The sequence below is a fragment of the Siphateles boraxobius genome, unplaced genomic scaffold, assembly GCF_051911475.1.
Source record: "Siphateles boraxobius isolate OS27281-9 unplaced genomic scaffold, OSU_SipBor_1 30, whole genome shotgun sequence".
NCBI lineage: Eukaryota > Metazoa > Chordata > Actinopteri > Cypriniformes > Leuciscidae > Siphateles > Siphateles boraxobius.
In genome coordinates, this window is record NW_027508920.1 from 11,462,197 (window position 1) to 11,482,980 (window position 20,784).

At 37.2% G+C, this 20,784-nt stretch overlaps 1 protein-coding gene across 6 annotated transcripts in view; it reads left to right on the plus strand.

Moving 5' to 3' along the window:
* The first annotated feature begins 9,159 nt into the window (after positions 1–9,159).
* The window catches only part of myo5aa (myosin VAa), an 87,838-nt gene continuing 76,213 nt past the window's right edge, over positions 9,160–20,784 (plus strand). For 5 of the 6 annotated variants that reach the window (XM_077248213.1, XM_077248215.1, XM_077248217.1 and 2 more), the window contains exon 1: positions 14,132–14,465. In XM_077248213.1, coding sequence (XP_077104328.1) covers positions 14,433–14,465 — 33 coding nt within the window. In that variant the 5' untranslated portion in view covers positions 14,132–14,432. Of the gene's footprint in view, positions 9,442–14,131; positions 14,466–20,784 lie in introns of those variants that run through there. The other variant, XM_077248218.1, reaches the window with a different exon arrangement.

Here is a 20,784-nt window from a genome sequence, read left to right on the forward strand (position 1 = left end):
TGCTTTGCCTGATTTGTAGATGAGCTTACTCAAAAGAGCTTTAATGCCAGAGTCAAACATTTATTGAGTGGAGGAGAGGAACAGAGCAGGGAAAGGAACATCAGGTATTCTGTTTTTTGTTTTTTTAAATTGTTATATATTGGAAAGACTTATATTTAATTTAATTTATTCTGGCCTATATACTTTGCTTGTCTCTAGAATGTTATAGAGAAAAACAAAGTAAAAAATCAGATTGCGTTCATGGGCAAAAGAAAGTCCTGCAGAAATATTCTGACCCTAGGTAAATATGAGCAAAATGGGCCTGGTCTTTAACCTTTAAAGAGGTCCACAGGTGAAGAAATGCCAGTTACTGATCTACTACTTAAGCTTTTTATTATTGATAAATTGGCTTGAAAAAAAAAGCCAAAATTACTGAAATTTAAACTTTTTAATTTAAACTATTTAAATTTCAATTCTTCTGAGACTCAAAACGTTTTACTAGAAAGCTTAGGGCTTTTATAAGCCTGAAGCACCAGACTTCGATCTATCCATCCATCCAAAATTCTAACTTTTAAACTAAACTTAAAATTATTTCAAACTTAAAATCATCGAACTTAACGCTGTCAAAACTATTTTAAACATTCTCAAGCCAACATCGATGTTTGTCTTGCCAAATTTTACTGTCTTTGTGCCATTGTGATTTGTATAGCATGTTTGTGGGAAAATTAAAGGTATGCCAACATGGTACAATCTCATGGTACAAGAAAACAAGGACTCCCGTGGAGTGGAAACCAAGAAATGCGGAAAGAAAACAGGCAGATATAAAAATGCCCTATGATTGTCCAAGGCACTGAGGGGTATGAGCTCCTAAAACTTGGTCAGGAGTGCGTTTACCCTTCGCCAAACAAGTGGGACGAGGTGGATGAAGGAAAAGTTCCACCATAAGCCGAGATCCCGAGAAACAAACATTTTACGTTGGACGTAGAGAAATGGGTATCATAATGTTGAAATTATATACATATAATTTATGTACTTGTTGTGTGTTATAAACTTCAGTACCAATTGCATGTTGTATCTACTGTAGTTTACCTTGATGAAACCAGCTCAATATCAAGTTTTGATGACACATTTTAAATCCCATGTGTTTTTTGTAATCATAGTTGTTAATTAATTATATTGATTATATGTGTTCCATTTATTTATGTTATGGTTCCTTTTTTTCTGGGATGTTTAGATAAGACTGATAGTCTTGATGGTTGTTTGTAGGATTTCCAACCAAAGAGAAACAGACTTTTAGGAAGACCTTCAGACCAGTGTAATGAGGTGCGTAGGTTCAGGTCAACGTGCTGGGAGATCAGAAAGTGCCGATCCAGTTTCAGGTTCAGAAAGGTCATTTATACATTCAATCATTTCATTTATTTATTTATTCCATTCATTCATTCAATTATTCCATTTATTCAATTCTTTATTTATTTCATTCATTCAGAGGTAGAGATCACATCCTCAAGTGCTGATCCAAATTCAGAATCAGATGCAGTGAGATCCACTAGTGCTGATAAATCCTTAAAGGGGTAATTCACCATAGACAGTAAAAGAAATGGACACAGCGACCCGATTGATTTCCACGGAGAAGCCTGAAGCCCGATTATTGCACTTCCTGTCTGATGGCTGAGCGACTGCGCAGGCTCAAACTGAGCTTGACGACAGTCTGAACGTTGTAAATCTTCTAGTAGCGGTGGCAAGACAAATCTGAATCACTTAATTCCTCAAAACCGTTGTTGAAATATTTTGTCCCGTTGTTTTTATGGACTCTCTATCTATGACTTTCTCTATCTCCCTAGACTTTATGCATCTATGTCCCCCCGATTGCCTCATAGACAGCAAAAGATTGCCTGCGAGCTTCTCCTGTCTATACGGTAATGTTTTAACAAAAACGGCTTCTACGGTGCCATAACGTAAGATACAAAGTAATGGAGCCTTTTATACATTGTCGTGTTTCTTTAGAAATAAATAATGGACAAATGAAGTCTTTGGACGCCTCAGATATAAAGTTATTCGCTGTCAAAATTATGCCAAAATGAATGGGAGTCAATGGAATGCTAACAGCAGGTGAAGTTCTGCTACAATGGCGGCTCCCACGAGGCTTCAGTTTCCGGCTGATGGATTAATCCCTTGTAGTTCGCCCCAAATTAAAATTTGTAAATTACAGCTTACTATAGTAACTATGACTGTCTAGCTCCAAAAAGACCACAAAATTATTTCATGTGTGTTGTGCACTAGATTTCAAGTCTTCTAAAGCCATGTGATATGTTTTAGTGTGGAACAGAATCTTGATCAATTGTTATTTTCCATTTATTATATTCAAACCGGTCCACAAAATTATTCAAGAACGTCAATATGCTTTTTGACTCTGAACAAGCTCCAATAAAGGTCAAGATTATCAAGAATAATGAAAATGTAGTCCTGTCTGAAACCAGAAAGTAGCAGAGTTAGTAATCTTTTTAATCTTTATTATGCACACATCAGTAGGCAATAATTATTTCTAAATAACTTTGTCATAGCCGATTGCAGCGTCCAGTAGTTGGTCACGTAATGGCAACTTTCTTAACTGAAAAACAATGCACATGTAAAGCAAATCAAAGGACACAATGTAACCTTAACAAAATTGTCTCTTACTTTGAACTTATGGTCCAGTTTTTTTGTGAAGGTTATATTGTTTTGTGTGTGTATCTCTCTTCTGTGAAATGTAAAGCCTTTTCAGAAGTTTGAAACTCCAATATGTATTGTATTTCTGTGAGCTTGAAGGAGATGACAATTATTTTGTTGCCCCATATATAATTTCCATTGAGTCCTTTCAAAAAATGTCATCCATTAAGATTTACAGCCATATATATATATATATATATATATATATATATATATACAGGTCCTTCTCAAAAAATTAGCATATTGTGATAAAGTTCATTATTTTCCATAATGTAATGATAAAAATTAAACTTTCATATATTTTAGATTCATTGCACACCAACTGAAATATTTCAGGTCTTTTGTTGTTTTAATACTGATGATTTTGGCATACAGCTCATGAAAACCCAAAATTCCTATCTCAAAAAATTAGCATATTTCATCCGACCAATAAAATAAGTGTTTTTAATACAAAAAAAGTCAACCTTCAAATAATTATGTTCAGTTATGCACTCAATGCTTGGTCGGGAAAACTTTTTTGCAGAAATGACTGCTTCAATGCGGCGTGGCATGGAGGCAATCAGCCTGTGGCACTGCTGAGCTATTATTGAGGCCCAGGATGCTTCGATAGCGGCCTTAAGCTCATCCAGAGTGTTGGGTCTTGCGTCTCTCAACTTTCTCTTCACAATATCCCACAGATTCTCTATGGGGTTCAGGTCAGGAGAGTTGGCAGGCCAATTGAGCACAGTAATACCATGGTCAGTAAACCATTTACCAGTGGTTTTGTCACTGTGAGCAGGTGCCAGGTCGTGCTAAAAATGAAATCAGATGGAAGCATGAAGTGCTCCAAAATCTCCTGATAGCTAGCTGCATTGACCCTGCCCTTGAGACAACACAGTGGACCAACACCAGCAGCTGACATGGCACCCCAGACCATCACTGTCTGTGGGTACTTGACACTGGACTTCAGGCATTTTGGCATTTCCTTCTCCCCAGTCTTCCTCCAGACTCTGGCACCTTGATTTCCGAATGACATGCAAAATTTGCTTTCATCCGAAAAAAGTACTTTGGACCACTGAGCAACAGTCCAGTGCTGCTCCTCTGTAGCCCAGGTCAGGCGCTTCTGCCGCTGTTTCTGGTTCAAAAGTGGCTTGACCTGGGGAATGCGGCACCTGTAGCCCATTTCCTGCACACGCCTGTGCACGGTGGCTCTGGATGTTTCTACTCCAGACTCAGTCCACTGCTTCCGCAGGTCCCCCAAGGTCTGGATTCGGTCCTTCTCCACAATCTTCCTCAGGGTCCGGTCACCTCTTCTCGTTGTGCAGCGTTTTTTGCCAAACTTTTTCCTTCCCACAGACTTCCCACTGAGGTGCCTTGATACAGCACTCTGGGAACAGCCTATTTGATCAGAAATTTCTTTCTGTGTCTTACCCTCTTGCTTGAGGGTGTCAATGATGGCCTTCTGGACAGCAGTCAGGTCGGCAGTCTTGTCCATGATTGCGGTTTTGAGTAATGAAACAGGCTGGGAGTTTTTAAAAGCCTCAGGATACTTTTGCAGGTGTTTAGAGTTAATTAGTTGATTCAGATGATTAGGTTAATAGCTTGTTTAGAGACCCTTTTCATGATATGCTAATTTTCTGAGATAGGAATTTTGGGTTTTCATGAGCTGTATGCCAAAATCATCAGTATTAAAACAATAAAAGACCTGAAATATTTCAGTTGGTGTGCAATGAATCTAAAATATTTGAAAGTTTAATTTTTATCATTACATTATGGAAAATAATGAACTTTATCACAATATGCACATTTTTTGAGAAGGACCTGTATATGTAATGTTTTAAAACCTATTTTTTTACTCTAAACAGATCGATCAGTTCTCAAAAAAGGCTGTGCTTACAGACTGGGGCCTTGCCAACATCAGAGACACGGTTGTATAGACTTACTGGAGGAAAAACAGGGCAAATGGATGGAAACTTTCTTTATATAGCCCCAGAATGTCTGATTGAGTTTGAACAGGCTTCCAGAAGTTCGGACATCTGGACTCTAGGAGCAGCATACCTGGAGATTTTCACAAAATCAGTGTCATGTAAAGTGAAAAACCAAAGACAGTTAATGGTTGTGCAGTATAATGGCTAAAAAGGTCCAGCCACATGCTTTTCCACATCTAAACGAAAAGTACAGGTTTATTGGTACAATTTTGAACTATGACGCAGCAACAAGACCTGAAGCTTCCGCTGTGGTGCTTTCCATAAAAACAGTGGATTTGACAGATTTAAAGAGCCGTTGCGGTTACGAATGGTAAATGTAACGTATTGTCACTATTTACCTTAGCCTGGGAAAACCCAGACGAACTTTAGATTTGCTCTGCAAGTTAGTCTGGTGAAGAGCCCATTCAAGCTCATTTCCAATCTTTCCAAATCGAGGCACCAATCACAAATGTTGAGGCGGGCTTTACAAGATGACGATCGATCTGATTGGTTTTAGGTCTATCCAATTGCACACAGAGGCATTTGAGCGAGTCCGTTGGTGACGCCCCTTTGGAAATGAGCTGTCAATGAACATTCCCCAGACCCTAACTCAGTTACGACTGAGAGGGGTCTGGTTTAACCAGGCTATATTTACCTGGTAATGGTTAGACTTTTCCTCGGTTACACGGACAATGTAACATTTCTTTTTCAGTTTGTACTACAAATTCCAAAGTTGGTCAAATGTAAACATTTATAATCACAGGCCTTCTCTCTCTAATACTGTTGGTTTGAACCACCTATAAACATTGACATACTTTACTTACTCATGACTTTAGGGTAGTGAGTGTAGAATGTACAATACTTTACAGAAAATGGCATGTTATATTCATGTTGTCAGTTTAATCGATGTGAAACATCAATACATTATACATTACTGTAGAACAAATGTTGTGCAATTCACAAAAAAGTCACTTGACTTGCCTTCACTGTCAAATCAACAAAAAGCTTTTAAAGCAACAATTTAACATGACTTTGTTTTTACTTGTTTTGCTGCTTTGTAGCATTTTGTATTCATTTGGTATCTTAATGTGGATTTTGTTTGATAAGCAGTTACAAATTCCATGACTCATTGATTGGCCAGTAGCTGGTATATTTTATTAGCCTCTGCTATTGTTTTATATTCTGTTGGCTATTCACATTGTTAACCATCGTCAATGGTTCCTTCCAGTCATAATATAGTAAATATATTCTCCCCATTAATTAACGAGACTGCAGAGTTGTGCCACGGCCATCGCTTCTAAATGTTGCTGTTTCTTCATTGAGAACTACTGTTTTTCCATCGGTTTGGTGTCAAATCTAACAGTAGCCTAATACTACAGTACCCATGAGCCTTATCGACCATCAGTTTGCATTGTTTCTCCTTCGATTGTGAGAACGGGGATTCGGTTTGGATATTAATTCAATTAAAATGTAAAAAAAAAGTGGACGCAGCATGACTAATGATCCTCAGAATCCGTTGCTATGGAGACGGAACCAGTCCGCTTTGCGATTGGGTGATTTCTTCAGTGATTTGTCATTGAGCTCAAACCACTGTGCAGGTAAGTTATGAGGATCATAATTAAAATGTGTTTGCTTAAAGGAGTAGTTCACTTTAAAATGAACATTAGCCCATCAAGCCATCCTAGGTGTATATGACTTTCTTCTTTCAGACGAATACATTTGGAGTTATATTAATGAACACCCTGACCGCTTCCAAGCTTTATAATGGCGGTGGATTGCAACCATTGCAACCATCAGACTGAAGCTCAAAAAATTTCATCTATCCAGAGCCGGTCCGAGCCTTTTGGGGGCCCTAAGCAGAATTTGATTTGGGGGCCCCCTCCCACTACGCGAAGTCACCTGTGCTTGACGATTATTGACACAAATGTCACGCAATAATGATACATTATAAATGAATACAGTGTATTAATACAAAATAAATACTTAATAAAAAATAGATGCCTACTTAACTTTTTTTTTTACTTTACTCTTTTACTAACTCTTTGAAACTTCCTAAAACAAACTGTCTCAAAATATATAAAATAAATTATTTGCTAAAATAATGACAAAACTGAGAAATCGAAACATCATAAGAGCAAGGGTTCAAAAATGACAATTATTGTTGAAAACTGTAAAAAATATTATTTCTCAACTGTCTCAATACAGCGTAACTTTCCTCAAAATCTTTTTTACTATTATTATTGTAACAGACTTTGTTGGATTGTACATGACAGAATCCAACAAAGTCTGTTACTATAACACCGGTAATGATGTACTGGCGCTTGTTGTATGTGTGTATGCAATCTATTTTTCCCCTCGGGGCTTGCTGTAGATAGGAATGGGTCGTGCGCACGTGGTACTGGAATGTCGCGGGTTTTTGGAGTTAGTGATCATCTGATGTGAAGTATAATAAAGTGGAGAAGAGTTCAAACTGCTATGTTTATTATTTATTCAAACTGCTACCCTTACACCTAGAAGGTTAAGTTCCCCGGCGGCTATTTTCTCCAACTTAAACCGATACCGTCCGTGACCATGGGCCGTTGCGCACGAATTGTAGGCCTATATGCACTCGCGAGGTGTCTAGATTGTTCGCATGACTTAAACGGTGGCAGACACAGCAGCAGTTGTTGGGAGGTATATTGATCATGAAATCAGAATATTCCTGTCTTGAATTATTCATTCATTCATTCATTCATGTCACTTGTTTAAGTCATCTAAAAATAAATAAATAATTAAACTCGATTGGGGGGCCCCCTGGTGGCAAGGGGCCAGCCGCTTAGTTCGCTTATGCCTTGGGCAGGCCCTTCATCTATCCATCATAAATGAACTCCACACGGCTCCAGGGGGTTAATAAAGGCCTTCTGAAGTAAAGCCATGAGTTTGTGTAAGAAAAATATACATATTGAACATGTTACAAAGTAAAATTCTAGCTTCCGGCCAAGCTTTTTTGAGCTTCAATCTGATGGTTGCAATCCATGATTGGATGTTAATTGCATCATTCAATGTACCTGAATAAAATCTTCTGCACTAATCCTTCTTCCACATTCAGCTCGTTTTTACTTTAATTTGTCCCCCAACTGTAGCCTATGTCCAAGTATGATTGATACAAAGGTATAAAAAACTCTGGCTTTAGATAGAATGTGGTCATGTTTCAGGTCAAGTTTATGTTAGGTGGACAGACAGATAGTATAGACAGACTGACAAAGTCAGACAAGACAGACAGACAGACAGAGAGAAAAGATTGAGAAATAGATAAAGACTGTGAGATAGATAAAGATATAGATTTGAGAGAATGGATAGAAATACAGATCGTGAGATAGATGGACAAAGAGCTTGTGAGAGAGACAGAAATAGAAAATGATGAAGAGATAGATAGAGGTTGGCTCTTAAAAGTGCCTTTGGGTTTTGAAAATCAGGTGTAACGGTTCAAACAGAGCATGTTATGTATAGGCTAACTATGTTGATATAAGGTTTAAAAAGTGTACACCAATAGTGAGAGATTCCCATTTTCCTATAAATAAGATAAATGAAAGGCGCGTAACATGCGTCTGGGGTTCCTCATCCCAGATTTATATGCAGTAAAGTTAGGCCAAGTTTACAGTGACGTTGTGTGTGAACCACAGTGATCGAGAGAAAATGACATCTAGACGTCTAGATAGGCCTAACTACAGCTTATTTTTTTCCGATAACGAGGCAACCGTTGGTTGGGCTTTAATTCGTTGCCCTAACATGTAAACCATGTGAGTGTAATGGCAGAGAAAGGCATCAATAATAACATTTAAGCAAACACTTTTTAATTATGATCCTCGTAACTTACCTGCACATGCAGTGAGAAATCACTGAAGAAATCACCCAATCGCAAAGCGGCCTGGCTCCGTCTCCATAGCAACGGATGCTGAGGATCATGCGGTATCATGAGTCATTCTGGCGTCCACTATTAATTAAATTAAATATTTTTTATTTTATTTTAATTCAATTAATATCCAAAACTAATCCCCCGTTCTCACAATCGAAGGAGAAACAATTCAAACTGATGGTCATTACGGTCGATAAGGCTCATGGGTAATGTAGTATTTATGCTAGGCCTACTGTTAGATTTGACACCAAACCGATGGAAAAACAGTATTTCTCAAAGAAGAAACAGCAACATTTAGAAAAGACGGGCGCGGCACAACTCTGCAGTCTCGTTATTTAACGGGAAGCATATATTTACTATATTTTGACTAGAAGGAACCATTGACGATGATTTACAAAGGTGAGTAGCCTACAGAATAAAAACAAGGACAAAAAAAATCTTTGTCTCCGTAAATTTTGTTACAAATGTAATTTTAATACATTTTATTTTTTATATAACTAGTATTATGTATTATCTGCATTTACTGCGATTCGTATGGTTGTTACTAGCTTTCAGTATCCTCATAAAATAAAAAAAACACAAAATAAAAAACTGGTTGGATGCCAGTTTGTGATGGTCCAGTGTTGTCCACCAGAGCGCACTCTTGCGTCATTAGTTCTCTCGTTCATGGCAACCGCGTTTTCATTGACTCATTCCCTGCATAGATCTCACCAAGAACGAACACGCCAAAAACACGGGCGGATTCATGAGGAATGAGCCGAATCCTCTGTCTCCATGACATTCTTCTAAAGGCTTTTCACTGAGTGAGATCTAGACGAGAGATTTGAATGTTCGCCGTTGAACGGATGTTCAGCTGACTGTGATTGCAGGAATTGTGCGATCATCATCATGGCTGCGTCTGAATTATATACAAAGGTAAACTCACACACTCATCATGCGATCGCGTTGACATCACATGCTGATGCCAAAAAAGACTGGAAATGCAATGGAAATGTGTCAACGCGATGCCAATTCCTGCATATGTCTGAAAGTGGTGTTATTGTTGATGCTCGTTGCTCACGCGTAATGCTTCGGGCATATGTTGTCATTATTGTCCTCTGATCATTTGAATGAAGTAATTCATCATGCATGCCTTATGTCCGATGAACAACCTATTGTTTAATTGTAATACAAAGATGCGTGAAATATTGCTGTCATATCTTGTGTTTTAGAGTTTTTTCTTTTGTCTGCAGAGATTGCTATTGGATTTGTCCTTTCAAATTAACAACTTTAATTATTTGGTATCCCATTAAACAAAACATTTAATATGAATACAATCAAATGTGCACGACTCCCCGGCATTGGTGGTCATTTTATTTAGAAAGATGTTGTAAACTGTATTAGGTGGAGTGTTGATGGACAAACACCTTCGGCATCCTTGGACGGCAGAGATTGGTAGTATTTGGCAGGCAAGCTGAGGTTTCCAAAGGCCTGTTATGTATTGATATGGGTCACAGTTGTAGTTGATGGCTGTTTGCAGAGAGCCAGTGGGATGCAGGCGGTGCTGATGCGAGCATCATTGCCTGCATGGGATGATGCAACCATTTCTGGTGCTGATGCAAGCATCTCTAAAATAACAGCCCGTCTCTAACATAACAGCTGCATCCACGCGTCTTCCATTGTAGTTGTTTTCAATCCCCTACTGCGGCCTGTAGGCCGGTACGCAGAGATCAAGGCGTGTCTCCTTGAGAAAAAAATCCATTGGAATATTGTTGCGTAGAAGTCGAAACATGACATCATCACATATGTAGTCATGATGATGTCTCAGATGACGAATGGCTTTTTTTCCTTACTGAAAAGAGAGGGGGAGAAGGGGGGAGGCCCACCCATCCCCCATGATGCAGCTGTCTTATTGTAAATTCTCTGATGGATCCTTTTGAAAGCTGCTAGAGCACAGCACATTTATTTAGATTCACGTCTTATGCATAACAAGGGTTTGTAGCTTGACGAGGGTTATTTTTAATAGACTTGTGCATTTTTAAATGGGTAGCGTGATTGTGTTTAGTGGTCTACTGATAAACAGTATTTCTTGGTTTTTTCCTGGCAAGTTGTGCATCTCATTTAGAATTAAATCCTACATTTGTTTAAGGTATGTATTGAAATTATAAGACATTGGCCACCCTGCTCCAGATATTCATATAAAGCTATTAAAAAAAAAAAAAAAAAAAATTTTGGTCAACCACTTAGTTTGATTCAACCATGTTTTTTTTGTCATAACATCATATTTTTTCACTACAAAGCATTCAACGTTTGAATTGAGCCTATTACAGCCTATTAAAGTACTGAATGAAAAAAAGAGAATTTGGTCATACGCTCGCCCTCATGTCGTTCTAAAACTACATGACTTTTTGTTTTTCCGTCTGCATAACACATGGAAGATCATAGTTTGAAGAATGTTTCAGCTGATTTTGTCCATATTTCGAGAGTCAAAGGGGTCCAAATTTTGAATGAAATGAATCTTCTGAAGTGCTACAATCACTTTGTATGATGAACAGCTCGAAAACCTTAATCCTTTATTCACCCGCAAATCAGATCAAGACATTCAACACAAATCTCATTGCTTTTCACACATCACATCCCGAAACATCATGGCATTGGAATATATCAATCGAGTTGTATTGATTAATTTCCTTTTTTTGAGTTTAAAAGTTTCTGACTTGACTTTGATTATATGGACAAAAACAGCTGCAACATTCTTCAAAATATCTTCTTACATGTTCTGCAGAAGAAAGAAAGCCACGGCAGGAGTTTGGAACAACATGAGGGCGAATAAATTGACATAATTTTAATTTTTGGATGAACTATTCCTTTAATGCAGTCAGTGTAATCTGTTATGACAATCAGTAGACAATCAAAGCATTGTTATAATGATCTTAACTACAATGATGTCATGTCTGAATATTTTATTTGGCAGTCTTGCAGTCAGCATGAGGTTTTCCTATCCTCTCTCAAAGGTCAACGAATCCAGGAAGTCATATTCACAATTTCCTTGGGTTTGTAAGCAACACTGAGAACACAGAGGTATTTGTGTGTGCTCATGTTCTCTGGATAAAACTGGCATTGATGCAGGGAATGGCCAGTTCTTTTTGCTAGTATGGAATCTGCCTCAGGCTGCTTGCAGATCTTACTTTCTGCAAAATCACCAGGGGCCTCATTTATAACCATTGCGTACGCACAAAACAGGCCCTGAAAGAGGCGTGCGCCACTTCCGACGCATAAGTTGTGATTTATAAAAACAAACTTGACGGGAAAATTTGCGAATCTGCACGCAAACTCTGACCCATGCGTACGAACGTTTCGGAGATGGAGCAGTTTGGCGACACCGATGGTGAGCTGGAGTTAAATGTCTTTTTGGTCACTTTTAGACATAAAATGATTCATATACAGAAAGATAATACAAATATAATTACACTTACCAACCCTATCACATGAAGCAAACATTCATCCCTTCTTAAATGTCCGCGCCAGCGAGCGCGTTGGGCCGTTTAGTGAAACTGATGCAGCCTTTCTAAAACCGTACATTTATTATACGTCCTAATCATAAATAGGCCTACAGTTCATGTTCACAATACAGTTTAAATAAATAAAAGAATGATTTAAACTATGTTTTACTTCTGATATAATCATTTAGATTAAATATGCCATTCTCATTATTGGTGTTAAACACTTAAACTACATGAAATCATTACTGAGAAGTTACAACATTTTTATATTCAATAAATATAAATATTTGTTGGGGATGCAATGCTTTCGAACACTTTTCCTCTGGCATGCTGTGTTTTAATGTTTTAACTGCAGAGATTAATGGCTTATCATGATAATAGCAGATTGTCTGAGAAAATAGACCTTGTTGTGCATTATTTGCACAAAACTATATTTTTCCATTAAAAATATAAATCAATTAAAAATACTATTTGTCCAGTGGAAAAGATTGAGAAAAACTTCCTCTGAAATGTATTTTACACTATTTGATTTATTGAAAAACAAGGCAAGGATAGGCTATTAAATAATTTTTACTAATGACATCCGTATTTCATATTTTCGTAATGTCTGGAACCGTTAAACATGTTATCACATGGATGAATAATCATATGCAAATGATATGCAGAGTAAAACTAGGCATTGTAAGCTCAATGTTACGATGACTGGGATTTATAAAGTGAATTCAGCGCAGATTCTGGCGTACGCACGGTTTTATAAGTCTCAATTTTTGTTTGCGTACGCCATTTTTGGCTTTCGGGCCAGATCCTTATAACAGAGAGTGAAGTTGCACTCTTGACATGAACCCGAGACTGTATAGTAACATTCATTTCTGTGAGGTTGAGTTGTTATGTCATTTATAGTTGTTGTTAGTCAAGCAGGTTTGCTGTCAGATCCGATAAAGTTTGTACACATTGGACACTGAAATAATAAGATCGGGTTGAAATGATCAAGGATCTTTTTTAAAAATAAACCTCAGCTGTATGTTTCTAATGGTGGGATTTTTCAATAGGATCTGCAGAGCGCCAGGTGCTACACAAAGCCAGGAACAGTGCACGGTTTGACAGACTTGCAAACTTTTAATTTAATGGCGTCTAGAAATAATAGTATCGCTCCTGCTTTGACCTTATTACCTCATCATGACTCTGAACAGCCAACAGGCATCATTGATGTGTGCTTGTAAACGTTTGAACATCCAGATCTATACATGCAATGCATTATAATTTAAAGACATTATTATCATGTCATTCTAAATATGATTTTTTTTTTTGTGTGTGTGAAACAAAGGATCATTTGAAAAAAGGTTGTTTGCAACCCGGCGTTCTTCAAAATATCTTCTTTTAGAAGAAAGTAAGTCACGCAGGTTTAGAACTACATGAGGTTGAGGAACTTAGTACAGAAAAAGCCTCATTACGAGGATAAAATTCTTCAAAATCTTAAGTAGTTTGGCATAAACTTTTTTTTATTTCTTGGAGAAAAAAGCAGCAAAGCAGTTTTGTTAAAATATTACAAATATTTGTAAAACTTTAGTTGCCAACATGCAGAAACAGGAAATTATATTACAGAGAAGACCATGCTGTGTGTTTAATTCATTATGTCCTTTTTTATAACAAGGCAAGGTTAGTTCAGGTTGTAAAACCAATGTTGTATGGTACAACCTGCCAAAAACTATGATATTTATGAATTAATAATTAAGGATAACTTGAATTAATTAATTAATGATAAATCGAAGGACAAACTGACATCATTTACAACAAAATCAGGCCAAACCGAAGTTCGTTTGAGAAGTTTGAAACAGCTTACCAAAACAAACTTTCCAGAATATCTGGACCTTTAAAGTTTTCTAAACCAGCAACATGGATCCCTATCTTTTTATTATCTTGGACCTTTGTGTGATAAACAAATATGTGAATGACTCTGTATATTACTAGTTAAATGAGCTCTGTATAGGGTTAAATGGAATGAGCGTTAAACAAGATCCCTGTTCTATCTGCATGTGGCATCTGTTGACATGTTCACATACAAGTTTTAAACGTATCTTTCTTGTTGATTCTATCCACTGACCGTCCCTCCTGCAAGCAGCAGTTGTTGTACGTGCTTTGCAGAATGATAATTTTTTTCTTTTTTCTTTTTAAAAGCTTCTGTTCTTGCTCATGTGACACTAGAGTGTTGGATACAGACAAACAATTCTCTCTGCTGACTAGAGCATCAGACACTCGGAAGACCGTCTCTCTCAGAGTCCCTCAATATAAAGTCTATCCGCCTGGGATCAGGGATCCAATCAGATGCATTGTGCGATCCATAACCTGCTTCCAGCTTTGGCAGAAATAGGGCAGGCTTCATTCTTTTATTGTTCAGTATGAAATAGAGCAGTTTATGCTTTAAACATGAACCAGGAGTTGGATTTTATGTTTGTTAAAGTAAGTACTGGAATTAATATCCTTTTGCTTGTTTTTAACGCATGTGCTACTTTCTTCTTAGTTGGTGATCAGGGTTTTTGGAAACTATATTAAACTTAACTAACTGCACTATAACTATATGAATTCGTTAGAAAAATCCCTGGTGGTCTTTCCCCCTTTTTTATTTTTTTCAAACATTTATCCTATGAATGTTACATTTTCTGACCATCTTTATGTTGCATGAAAAAGACTCACATAAAAGATTCATTATTTTTAGTTGCATCAATTCTAGGTCGAACTGAGTCAATGTTCGCTGCTTTTTGGTGTTCTTGGTCATTATAAATATAGATCTTCAAATTTCTAATGGCTTCACTGTTCTCTTCTCACAACTTGGGTTCAGTTCAGCAAATACTTTGTATGCAACTATTGTTCATGTACAGATTAGATTAGATTAATTAACTAGATACTACTACTACTGCTAATAATAATAATAATAATAAAATGTAAAAATGCATTGAATTTAAGGGGTCCAGTTATGCTTTTTCACTTTTTCAAGTGTGTAATGTTGCTGTTTGAGCATAAAAAGATCTGCAATGTTACAAAGCTCAAAGTCCACTCCAAAGGGAGATATTTTATTTAACAGAATCCACTTTTCAAAAACTACTAAGAACATCTTGTTTTGTTTGGACTCTAACGCGATTTTTCGGGGCTTTATGAAGTCACATTGTTTCTCATTTAAATAATCCCCGCCCATGGAATAAGCAGAAAAGCGGACGGGGCCTGGTTGTGTCAAAGAGACGCTGTTTTTTCCACAATTTATTTGTTTGACAGTCCTAAGGCTGACGAACTTAGAGTGGTTAACATTTATTTTAAATACTGTTCCTGAACATTATAATCTCGTTTTTTTGCGCGCTGCACATTTTACGGAGAACATCTCCCAGAACTACAGTGCAGGCTAAACATAAAAGCATCTCCTGAAATGGAGCAGTTTCCACTTTGTCGGGACAATCTGTTGTTGGATCACAACTTGTATGTCTTATTATTTGTAGTTGCGTTTTCTACAGTATAAGCAATTTGAATTATAAGTTTCATATATGCTCTCCTTCTAGCCAACATTAGTGTTGTTTACTATAGCTTTTGTAAGCTCTCGCTTTTGTAAGGCTGTTCACCACCCCTTAGGAAATTAACCATATTTTTGCGATTGATTACTGTTTGAAAAACCATAGTTTTCCAACAAATATCATGATTAAATGGTGGATAACATCGTATCTATAATGTATAAGAAAAACAGGCTACCACTCTGAAACTTCCTGTGTAATCCGTACTTGCAAAGTCTGTGCATGGAATCCGTTCTGGATGATCCTCTTGTTTGTTAACAATAACATTGTCAGGGTCTGAATCGGGCTCGAATTGGTTTAAAATTGCCACCATCCTTTATTTACACTAGAGTAGAGCTTGTCGTTATGGAGTGGCGGACATTTCCCGAACACACGCGCTGCCAATCACAACACACTGTTCAGCTGACCAATCACATCACATTTCATATTTCGAAAGGAGGAGCGTCATCGAAAATGACTTGTTCGGGCATCGGGACAGACTGAGGAGACAGGAGCAGTAACGGTGTAATACATTTAAAAAATAATGTGTTTTTTGAACAATCATGCATGAAAGCATATTCTAGTACACCCCAAAAACAAATCAAGAATTCATAAAAGGGCTTACAAGGACCCTTTTTACCACACACACACACACACACACACACACACACACACACACACACACACACACACACACACACACACACACACACACACACACACACACACACACACACACACACACACACACACACACACAAAAACACATACATTGTGTCAACATTACTTACATAATTATAGGTACAGAAAAAGATAAATATATCCAATAATAGCTCCAAAACTACCCTGTTATAATATTTATGCTTTCAGGGGCGATATGAGATGAACTAATTTACAAAGCTTATTTTTTCATAGGAATCATTTTTTGGAGTGGTTATGCAGTATCCATAAGCATAATTCCGTGTGAACTGATAAGGATTGAATCATGCAACAATTATGCTTATAAGGAAGATGCTCTGCTCAGTGGTCTGAAGGAAATGGGCCGTGATCTCATATCATGGGATTTTATTGTCCGTGTGTACATTGCATCTCCATTTAATTTGACTGAATTTAATCTTGCATCATTACGTTTGGATGAGATCCTGTCTCGGCTGTGGTTATTCATCAGTATGGGTGTTAACACTGTTCTGTGCCCCTAAGAATCCTGGATAACCTGGCTTAGGAATGCTTGGAGTAACTGTAAACAAGTGTAATGTAGTTATTTTTGTCCAACAAACAGATTTTGTGGGATTTCAGGCATTTTTGGCAAGCATATGTGAGAGCTGGTCAATAGTAACAGTGCGGTGGGTGAAGGGTTTGCTGGTGAAGGGAGACTCTGGGAAACAGCAGGCAGCAGATTTTCACATGAGCGTCTGTCATGTGATGGTCTGTTCTATTCTCCCTGTCTATTTTTCCTTGTTTTCTCCTTTAGACTGTGAGGTCAAAGCCCAGAACATCATGTAACATTTAATAGGGATGCAACGATACCGCTTTTTCAAAACCGATCCGATCCGATCCCAAAATTCTGAGTATCGGCCGATACCGATACCAATCCGATACCAGCGCAGTTTTTTTTTAAAAATCAAGTAGAATTTCAATAACTGTGTGTTGAACTGATAATCACTCTTTTGTGAGTTAAACACCATCTACTTAATACAGACAACTTCATTATAAAGAAAAACAACAAATCCAAAAAATATATGATCATAATATATGACAAAAATGCTATTATAAACTAGATTAGTGGATAGTTCAGCAGTAAAATCTAGTCTAGAAATATCACGAGTGCACAATAATTGTATAAAATCTGAACATTTAGTGAAAAAAAAACATTTAGTGGGGAACAAATAAGAGACAATAAGTGTAACACTAAATCTTGTAAAACGTTACACATTACTCTTTATATTTTTGTAAAATACATTCATGAAAAACAAGATAACAAAAATCAAAAAGATAATTTTTTATAGTAGGCTAGGCTATGTAATTTGAGACATGTTTTAAATGTATAGCACAGCTGTTTAATGAGGCAGCAACATATGATAGATAGGACAGAACAAGAAAGGCTATTAATAATCCTTCATTGCGCAAAAGGCTCCAGTACAGTGCGGCACAAAGCGCTTATGCGCATCCCGAGCGCAGAATGATGCGCTTGAAGCGCCACGGAGTCACAGCGCGCAGCACGTCGAGTCCGCATTGAAAAGTTCAAAGCACAAAGGAAATACATATTGAAGCGTAGAGTATTATACAGTATCTATCTATGCAATAGTTTATTGAGCCTTTTCTTTTAACAGTTTTAAATATCAGTTACTGTGCGCGTGAAGAACAATGATAGTGCTCTGACTCCAGTGTTGTGATCTAACAGACACACGGTAGAAAGTAACATGATTTAGTTACAGCAATAAAGTCCAGCAATATAAAGTTGTTTTATAAGAAACCATAGACCTTTATCTACAGATCAAGTATAATAATATTAACATTGAATCATCTTGGAGAGAGTTTCATCATGTTGACTGTCGTACCCGAACGTGACGCGCCGTTTGATGCTGAATGGAGAATGACTGACAGCCGCAGCAGAGGGAAAAAGTTTACGTGATCTTGAATTTAATGACTTAAATATTAATTTATATCTCACATTATACTACATAATGGCTTCAGAACACTTATAAGATAGTGCACGAAAACTTTATGGTGCTTTATAATGTTTTTGTGCCTTTTGTGGGGCAAATATTTGTGCCTTTTTGGGTTAACTATAACACAGAATAGTAGACGCACAATATCGGATTTGGATCGGCCTCGTCTGACCGATACCCGATCCGGCAAAAATGGCAGTATCGGAGCCGATACCGATGCTGAGTATCGGATCGGTGCATCCCTAACATTTAAAGGGATAACTCATCCGAAGATGTTTAGCAGACTGTCTAAACTGCTTTTTTACGCACAATGAAAGTGAAAGGACTGGGGCTGTCAAGTTTCATTAAGGACACAAAAACATCAGAAGAGTATATTAAAGGGGCATTCGGCAACTCTAGCTATTTCTTCGCTGAGTTTCACTTTTGTTGTAGCATGTTTTGTCAACGAGCTCCCCCTACAGCTGTGAGGCCTATATTTCACAACAATGTCATAAGAAAACTGACTTGCGGCCCCTCCTCCCCCTTTCTACCGCTGCTCATGTGCATTTGTTATTATCGGAGCCGGCCAACTTTATCGTGTGGAGCTATGTCTACCGAGGTGGGTAATACATCATACACATTGAGGGCGGAGTGTGTTTATGTCGAATTCCCGTAAAGCAGTTTGTTTCTCGCTCGTTCTCGCTTCTCACGAGACTTCCTATTTCCAACTTACCGGGACGTTAATCCTCATGTTGCAAGGTTGGTTTTCCGCCTAGGAACGTTGGGGGAAGCGGGGAAAGTCACCATTCTCACCAGAACATGTTATTAAACCATCCAAATGATTTCTAAACGGTTTTATTAAGCTGAAATAGTTGCTGAATGCCCCTTTAAATGTAGTCCATACTAAATTCCAAGTATTTAGTCATACAACACATTTAAGTAAAGAACAGATCTTATTCATGCTTGTATTCTCAAGAAGTATGATAACCAGTGTGCTTGTGCAACTTAACTTGAGTTGTTATTATTATATAATAATAATAATTAATTTGTGTACAGGATTTAATATGCAGCTTGTAAATGTAAATCACATACATTTTATTGTATGGAATAGAAGAGCTTGGACATTTTTCTGAGGTGTCACATGGGTGAACTTTTCCCTTAAATACAAATTTCCCATGCTCTAGTCAGTTTGCAGTCAGCTGAGATGTGAATGTCATACAGACGAGGAATTTCATTTAATTGATTCTGTAATCTTCAAGCTCTCACACAGAAAGCCATGTGGTCTGTCTAGAATGAGGGGTGGATTATAGTGTGTCTCTGTTTTATGAGTTTATGAATAGCCAGAGGGCTGTATCAGAAACCAGTGTTACTGGGCTTTTGGATGTTCAGCATCAAGATTTATGGAGGAATCGACTCACTTTGATTGAATCTGACCTCTTTGTCTCTTTGAAATTTCAAATATGATCAATGCGTTTGATAAAAATGGATGTCTGTTTATCTTCGAGCGGATGAGTGGAGTGTGGCAAGTGTAAGTGTACAGAGGAAAAGAAGTTTTGACTTCTGAAGTGAAAGCTGAGGGTTAATTCTATAATCTCCGTTTGACCGTGAAAAGATTTACAAATGCACAAGGAAAGTACCTCCCCCATCCCCCATCTCTCGTTCTCTCTCTAAAACACACACAAATAATCACATTCCTCTTTTAAAAAGGTCATATTTGGTTTTGTATTTTAATCATCACGATTTATTTTTAAGTCATTTGCACATTCTTGAAGAATAGGAGTTTATCTTAGTGTTGTTACTTAGATACTATGGGGAAAAACTGCCATATGTATATTTGTAATATTATCTCATAATTTTTTTGTCCATTAATTGAAATTCTAGTCAATCAATATTTGTAAGCCTTAAAAAAGTATAGGAAAAATATTGGAAAATATATATATATATTTTTTTTCCATATTGGAAAAAATTATTTCTGTCACTGCTGTGAAACGACCAACACACAGAGTATGAAAAATATCAAAAACTTTAGGAGTCGGCTGTCCACGACAGTCCTAAACCTGCCAAAGTACCAACACAATAAACATACTTAGGTTGGGTGATATATCAGTAATGTTTTGTCAGTTGAATTTCAAGTTGAATTTCCATTGTATTTGTTATTATGTAACTATTTGCTTATATGGCACACCATTAAGACAACTAAATAAGTTAATAATAGTGCACCAAAAATGTAAAATTCTGAAATTTCTCACCGTTTTATGTTAAATTCCAGTTTTCATAAAATAGCGCTTTGTGAAGAACAGAACGATATGTTTTTAACTGATAAGCGTTTAACCACTGCGCCCAGATCATCAAGCCAGTGAATTACTGCCATTCTTAAGCAAATTGTTCAGATCATTTGTTAACCAATCAACTGCTTTATTGGAGACTCAAAAGAATGATTGGTCTCCAATTGGACATTGCTACTTCTCTCATGAACTAAGGAGAACTACTGTAGGTCTGGGGTCAAAATGATCAGTTAATAATCACCAGACTTGCATACATTCTTCACACAAAGTTATCATATGACCTTAGGTCATATTGACATATTAATACTGT